At 27.1% G+C, this 8,063-nt stretch overlaps 1 protein-coding gene across 2 annotated transcripts; it reads right to left on the bottom strand.

The window, feature by feature from the left end:
• Window positions 1-258: 258 nt before the first annotated feature.
• On the bottom strand, window positions 259-6,706 carry LOC111034675 (maltase A3-like). Of its 2 annotated transcripts, none has more exons than XM_022316005.1 (11): window positions 6,688-6,706; window positions 4,660-4,865; window positions 4,394-4,573; window positions 4,140-4,315; window positions 3,783-3,908; window positions 3,188-3,432; window positions 2,884-3,079; window positions 2,458-2,704; window positions 1,639-1,834; window positions 1,434-1,577; window positions 259-1,340 (listed from the first exon to the last, which is right to left on the bottom strand). In XM_022316005.1, exons 2-11 carry the CDS (start codon window positions 4,838-4,840, stop codon window positions 1,151-1,153), a joined length of 1,881 nt encoding a protein of 626 aa, XP_022171697.1. In that variant the 5' UTR covers window positions 4,841-4,865; window positions 6,688-6,706; the 3' UTR covers window positions 259-1,150. The 2 variants fall into 2 exon arrangements, with proteins under 2 accessions (XP_022171697.1, XP_022171691.1); XM_022315999.1 differs by lacking the exon at window positions 6,688-6,706 and adding an exon at window positions 5,027-5,194.
• Between the last annotated feature and the right edge of the window lie 1,357 nt (window positions 6,707-8,063).

The raw sequence follows: 8,063 nt of genomic DNA on the forward strand, positions 1-8,063 counted from the left end.
GAATAAAGAACCTGCGCTCCCTTTTGCCAGCTTTCACTACCCAATAGTAAAAATGTATAAACAAGAAATTGAACGAAAAAAACCATTCCAAAAAACTTATCACTTTTATATTTTTTTTCAAATTTAATGCATAATAATGAAAAACAAAAATACCAGTCTTAACACTATTTACCAAGTACAATAATTAAAACTACTTGTATAAATTCATGTTACAAAACGTAACTCAATTTTTGCAACCCTAGCTGTTTGTATTTCATATAATTTTTACATAACAGGAGCCTCTACGACACTATTGAAAATTTATCTAACCGTAATACTTGTAAATTGCATCTCGTGTAATATTAACAAAAACCTAAATTGAATTATGATTATAATAATTTTATTTAATTTTTTGACATGCATTAATAGGTGAAATCAAATGCGTAATATAATATGTTCATCGGTTTTTAGCTGTCTTTATAACTTATATCAAATTATAAAAACTATAAAATATATTTCTAAAAATGTTCGTTTTTAATATCATTGTGTTTATCCTTGTAGCTATTGTAGATGTTTATGTTGGTTGCCCTATACTATAACAGAAATCATAAAAATGGCCAAGTAATAATTTTTACCAATCTAAATGCTACTTGTAAATATGTGTTGTCTTTATTAACTAGATTATTATTAAATTATGAATAACTTTGGATTTTAGAAGTTTAGATTTTTTTGAAAGATGAGGGATGAACAATATTGTTAATGAAATATTCCGATTTTCTAAGAAAAATACTCTACTGGCAAAAAATATAACAATTCTACTCGTATTGTATTAAAATAATAATAGCTCCAAAAAGAATATGAAATATATGTCGTTTTGAAGAATATAATGAGGAAAAACTTTGATGTTTAAAAAGGGCAACCATAAGTATAACCATCCACAACTAGTAGATACCACAGTTTTTAGCAAAAGTTTTAGTAAATTATTAAAATAGTTAAATAAGTTGTTTAATTTGTTCATAAATAAGGACTTTATTAAATATACATGAAAAAAAATTATATATTATACAACAAAGCTATTGATAAATTTATATATACAACAAAGTTATCGATACAATTAAAATTAAAATGAGTTATAACGAGAAAATTTACTATACAATTATGAGAGATGAATTCATAAGAAATATCTTAATAGTATAAGAATACTGAGTAGACTAATTGATGTGGAACCCATTTGTGTGGCCGCATTTTGAGTACCAATTGTTGGTGTTTCAGGTGCAATATATTTATCTGTTAATACGACTACAGATTGTGGTCGCAGTGTTAGTGAATTACCAGTTGAAGAAACGGTTGATACAATACTTCTATAAACATAAATTACAATAAATAATATAACATAAAAGTGTTAATTGTAAAGAGTCATCATTGATTTTTTTTAAGTGATAAATTCTAGTTACCCGGTATCATATGCAGAATTTTCACTTCCTAAGTATACGTAAAGTTCGTCTTTGAGGTTCTTCATGACATTGGACAATACAACGGTTTCAGTTTCACTGCCGAAATTCATTACGACAACGTACGATTCGCGTTCCAATAATGATCTAAACAACGAAACGATTAAGAATATATACACTCCATAATACTTCATTAAATTGTTATTACCTCTTTAAAATATATATGGATTTAGTAATATTATATGTTTGAAGATCGCCGTTTTTCAATGTATCGGTTTTCCGAAGCTGAGACATTTTTTTGTAAAAATTGTAGTTGCTAGTTGGTATTTTTTTCTGCGATTCGACGTTTACATTATAATAATTTGGATTTACTGGTAACCATGCCTTTTTATTTTCAGTGAAACCTTTGAAACACATTAAAAGTAATTATAAATATAAAATTTATATCGAGCATTTAAGATTTATCAATCAAGATTGGTGGATTTAATGACTCGTAATCAAATTTAAAATGTGCATTATTAGCTATATAGCCACCCTTTATCCAGGAAAAAATGAACACAGAATTTAAGACACAACGTTAGTTAATAAGACGTGGATCTTGGTTTAACTGTTTAAGTGTAAGTACCTTTGTAAACTAATAATTCTACTGAGATGGAAATTTTGACTTTGTCGGATTAGACATATTACAAAATGGTATATTTTTGTGGTTCAAACTACTCTATACATTTGTCAAATATCTCTAACACAAAAAAAATCAGTAATTTTAATCAAAATCGAATTTTCGAGTAAATACACATCAACATTACATAATTTGTTTCAAAATACACATATATTATAAAAATTATAAGTCTATTTTATTTCTGTAACCAATTTTAACTAATAAACCCTACTAGTTAACAACTAAAAAATATTTCATGATAAAAGTCAAAGCAAAATAGAATTAAATAACCAAATAACATCCAATATGGGTTAAACACTGTGAACACTTCCCGAAAATTTGTATGCAAAATGTGTAATTATGTTTTACCTGCGTTTATTGAACTATCCCATTGCATTGGACACCTTTCATTGTCTCTGGATTCATCAGCTCTCACACCTCCCGCATTGTTTGGATCTTGTGATTGGTCTGGCCTCACATACGTATTGTCCATGCCAATTTCGCTCCCATAGTATGTAACTTCTATACCAGGAAGTGATAATTTCAAAGCTGTAAAGAGTGGTACCATTTCAGGACCAAATTTAGTCGGCATCCTCGGGTTGTCATGATTTTCCACCTGAAATGAAATGTATGATTTAACGTTATTGTCATTGAATAATAAACTTTATGAACGTTTAAACTTATTGAAATAATATTGAATGGCATATTTAAACAATACGATTTTAGTGCTGTACCTATATCATATTCTATATTCTATATTTTCTTAAAAGTATTATATTGTTTTAAAATACTTACCACCCAATTAGCCACTTGGTTTGCAGGCATATTGTCTAGCCAATTTTTCACTTTCGTGTCTATGGATTCAACTATATTACGTTTATCAACAGATAAAAGTCCAAAGTTAAATGGAACATTAGCCCCGGATCTTGTTGAATTGCCGTAGTATTCCATTAATACATTTATCGGCGAGTAAGATTCGGTGGCTATGTAGCTGTTTAAATATAAAAATGAATTAATATAATGTTGTGGATCTCGATAAAGCAAAATATGTATTTATGTTGTTCTTTTAAAGCTAAATTAAAATATAAAAATGATTTACCTAGATATTGAGATGTTTTTACTTTTCATATAACCATCGACAAATTCTCTCCATTCCCTAATAATTTCAATGTTTTCAGGCTGATCTACTGTATAAGTATGATTTAAACTATCATGGTTTATTCTACATTCAACTTCGTTTGTCAGACAAGGTTCATCAAGGAATAAATCACTTTCATATAAATGTCGAAGAGCATCAAATCGAAAGCCAACAACGCCTCTATCAATCCAAAAAGCGAGTATATCCTGAAATAAAAATGCACAATAATTAACGTTTAATGATAAAGTACAAAAAACACTTTTGAAATCAAACGTATAATAAGTTTGATATTTTAATTTATAACCAGATGAATTATCAAATAATTACTTAAACTTCACTTAAAAATCAAAATACCGAATAACGACTATATCACCAATATATAAGTTTGAAAATAGTTGAATTTCTGAATCAAAGAATATACGCATACAGAAAACTCTGAACTTATATTTAGTATAGTATAGTAATTTTACATTATATTTATTTTGCATGCCCATAAAGCAACAAAAAAATGTGTGTGTGTCTCGTCCTATTAATCATTTTTGATTTAGGTACTTACCAAAATTTCTTTGTGAATATCTGGATTTCTGATATTGAAATCGGGTTGTTTTGAATTAAATTGATGGTAATAAAATTGTTGTCGTTCATCATTCCATTCCCAGCCAGTACCACCAAATACACTCAACTGTTAAGAAGAACGATTTTCATTTAATATTTTATAAAATAAATTATTCTTTAATTTCAAAAATTCTAATACAATTATAAATGTTCAAAATTACGGGGCTGGTAAGACTAGATTATTACAATTTTGTAAATATTTTTCATTGTAATTAACATTTAATAAAACGCTTTTAAAACTGAAATCATATTTAATTTTTGAATATCAGGAATTTGAAAGTAAATAAATGTTATTTACCCAATTATTTGGAGGTATTGGTTTTATTGTTGAATTTCTTAAGACTTCCTCTTGGTTTGAAGCGTCACGCCAAATGTAATAATCTGTATATTTTCCTTGTCTTTTGATTGATTTCTTGAACCACTCGCATTTATAGCTCGAATGGTTAGGTATGAAGTCTGTTACTAATTTAAGATCTAAAAAAAAATTATTTACAGGTATTTATCACAATACGTAATAATTTGTTGTTATTCTAACTAATAAATGATAATTACTTCGTTTTTTCATTTCCAAAACCAGGTTATCGAAATCAGCTAGTGTTCCATATATTGGGTCTATCATTCTAAAATCCTCTACATCATATCCCATATCATCCATAGGCGATTTGAAAAGTGGACCAATCCATAATGTCTCAATACCAAGATCAGTGAAATGATCTAGTTTCTGGATAATACCTGCAGATTTAGAATGAAATAAATGAAAACTTGTGTTCATTTTTTAATCAGAATTATTATTAATCGACATCTGAATATATAAATACCTTTTAAATCACCAACGCCATCGTTGTTACTGTCTTTAAACGATCTTGGATACACTTGATATGTTATGGAGTTCGCCCACCACTCATTATTTGGAGTTTTAGCTTGAAAATATACATTTGCGTTCACGGTGGCGCATGTATATGCCATCACCACAAACAACAATAAATCAAATGCCCTCATATTTTTTAAAAATAGGACGTTTTACCTAAAATTATAAATACGTACAATTAATACTAATTTATAACGTTCTACTCTTTATTATTCAAATTTTTAGTAATTTTTAGGTTATTAGTTAAAGAAATAGAAAATGGTTAAATAGTGTACTAGTAAAGTTATAATATTATGTATATTAAATTTTAAACTTACAGCAATTACAAGACAGCTCAACACAATAATTAATTAAACAATTACAATTATGATGTACAATAACACGAAATTAATAATATGTTTAAGTACTTTTCGTTTAGAACTAACTGTGAGATGTGTGCAGTAGTGCAACGTTACAATAACTGTATTGTCCAGAAAAAATATTTTCAATTTATATGAATAAATCGTATTTTTTTGATCATAAAAAGGATGATCTATTTAAGAACTTAATCATTGAATAATGATAAAAACCATAAACATAAATAGGTACATATAATTATAAACACAATAACAGGTACCTATTAGGATATAAAACTATTAATGTATTAACTATTGTTCTATTTTCATCATGCACACGCGTGAAGATAATAATATGATTAAATGATTAAAAGTATTTTGTACTTATTCCGAGTACATTCTCCCGTGCAGGCCTAAGCTTATTCGTAATCGTACACAAGATTTACCAAATCAATAATTACATTTAAAAGTTGGTAAAAATACCTATTTTATTTAAATAATGAGCGTATCATATGAAAGTAACGTCTAATCGATTATAATCGATTGAATATACATCCAAGTTTATATTCACTCAGTGGTAGGGTAGAATCATTTCCAAAATCATTTCGAATTCATCAGCCAGTTGCCATTACAGCTAAACGTGTTCAGGTATTTGTAACACTTATGAGTTAATCGTCCTCGTGCCCGACATTAACCACTTCAGCAGTAAATCCCAAAAATAAAGTTTTATTCAGGTACTTACTGATATTAATAATTAAAAAAAAAACAGGTTGACAAATAATCATTGCCACAGCTTATTGCTGGATTTTCCCGATTTAATTCAAGACGAGAAATAATATATTGTGGTAATTTTTAATTTAGTGATAACAACTGAGACGTGAAAACTATCCGTAAACAGTTTTCAATAAGAAATGAACGAGGAATTGAAAAAATGTACTTATTCCCCTTTATTCATGGGGTTTGTATCTACCATACATTTTTATTTGGTAAGGTACTAACATGCAAATATATAACCAATTAAGAATGACGCATTGCATCATATTTTTTGCTTCCTTTTTGCTCTAATAGATTGCTGAATCTAAATGTTTTTTGTTTTTGATAACATGTTTTTACCTAATCAGTAGTTGGTATTTTGAAAGCCACTAGTTTTTTCTGAGTATCTATAGTAGAAAATCATTTTGAAAAAACCAAAACAAATTCCAGAATAACAATAACATTTTGCTCAGTTATACCAGTTGTATGTGTTATTTTTATTGTTAACTAGTTGGGCAATAGTTTTGGCGACAGAATTAAGGTTAGTATACTAATCAAACAACTCAAAAACTACTTGCCCTTATTCCAAATTAAACGTATTACTATTTTCAAAAAAATCAATAAAATTATATAGTAAAAATGGATGGTTATCCTTTTAAAAATAAAATTGTGTTGTCAATGATCTAGTTGATAACATAAATAACTAAATATTTGAAAATATTTAGGTCTTTTAGTATAAAAATGAAAATTGCAATAATTAGCATTTGAATATTATATTATTTACGAGGTGTGTTAGCTCACCTGATGAATAACTCGTACATGCGATGCATCCCTCACATTTCAAATTATTAATAATAAAAAATAAATAATCGAAACCTTTTTGTTATTACCATGACACCACCACATGAGGGTTGAATTTTTTGCATATTGCTCGGCCCCAAAAGTTTGATCTGTGGTTTCTAGAGTCTTGTATGGAATTGTTCTCATCTTGTTGAACATAACTGGATTGATATGATTTTAATGATGATTGTTTAAAGTTCGATTGTTGTATATTATGTAAGAAATGAAAAATAAAAATTTTTCATTTGAATTTTTTTAATTGTTATAATTTAAGAATGTGATTTTAATTAATCTCACTCAATACACACAATTTTAAAATTAAAGCAGAATCAACGATGTATCTAACTATGAAAACAACGGAATTGAACACAACAATTATGTTGGATTCTGGTACAATACACCAATGAATGAAACATTGGTTAATACAAATAAGGAAGCACTTATCTGTTATAATAGTTTCATAGTGACTAAATTACCAACAATTAAAAAATAATAAAATGACAAATACATGTTTTGCTCTGAAATGTAGTGTACAATAATTTTCTAGTGATACCAATACACCGATGGGAATTATACAAATGTTCATGTTTTTTGGTGGTTTGATCTAAATAATGAAATTACCTGAATTTGTGATGATGTAGTAAAATATTATAATTTGTCATACTTTATCATTAAAACTTTAATTCTACAAAACACTTTTTATCATATACTTTGTTAGATATCTGTAACATAGGATAATCATATTATTCTTATCTTGTTTGTATATAAAGTAGTATACAATATTTTATTTAGACCTTTTTACTGTAATATTATGATGTATCAAAACTAGAAAATAGTTATAAATGATATGCATAAAGCTTAGCTTATCTTAACCTGATTAACGTATAATAAATTATTATACAAATTGATTGACTCGAAATATTAGTTTAATTGATTTATATAACATAATTATTTTATTTAATTTATACAATAGATTTGTCTATGCATTGAATGAAATTATTTTACTTCATCGATGGATATTAATTGCGTAATAGATTACATCACTTTTTCCTACCACTTTTAATATACATTTTTATTTAATGCAAGCAAACAACTAAAAATTATTTGTAATTTTTTGCCTACACCTGAAATATGTTTATATCTTCTCTAATACTAAAAAATTAACAGACTTTTCACTTAAATGGGTGCGTACGATTAAAATGAACTATTATATTTTAAAAAAAAGAGGAAAGTAAGTAACCATTCTACAGCTCAGTAGGTTATTATATGTCGAGTATACCTCGTTATTAAGTAATGTATCATGCGATGTATGTATTATATTTAAATTCAATGACTGATCTTTGAAAAAGGATTCTAAGAGAAGACAAGTTTCTGGACTTCATAAAAATATTTTCTTTTTGTATGTTACTTATTAAGATATTTTAGG

Source organism: Myzus persicae, unplaced genomic scaffold (assembly GCF_001856785.1).
Source record: "Myzus persicae strain clone G006 unplaced genomic scaffold, MPER_G0061.0, whole genome shotgun sequence".
Lineage (NCBI taxonomy): Eukaryota > Metazoa > Arthropoda > Insecta > Hemiptera > Aphididae > Myzus > Myzus persicae.

Coding starts and splice junctions, on each gene's coding strand:
- LOC111034675 (XM_022316005.1), bottom strand. CDS start 4,840: ATGAGGGCATTTGATTTATTGTTGTTTGTGGTGATGGCATATACATGC. Junction 1,578..1,638: donor TCCATATATATTTTAAAGAG/GTAATAACAATT, acceptor TTCGTTGTTTAG/ATCATTATTGGAACGCGAAT. Junction 1,341..1,433: donor AATTCTGCATATGATACCGG/GTAACTAGAATT, acceptor TTATGTTTATAG/AAGTATTGTATCAACCGTTT.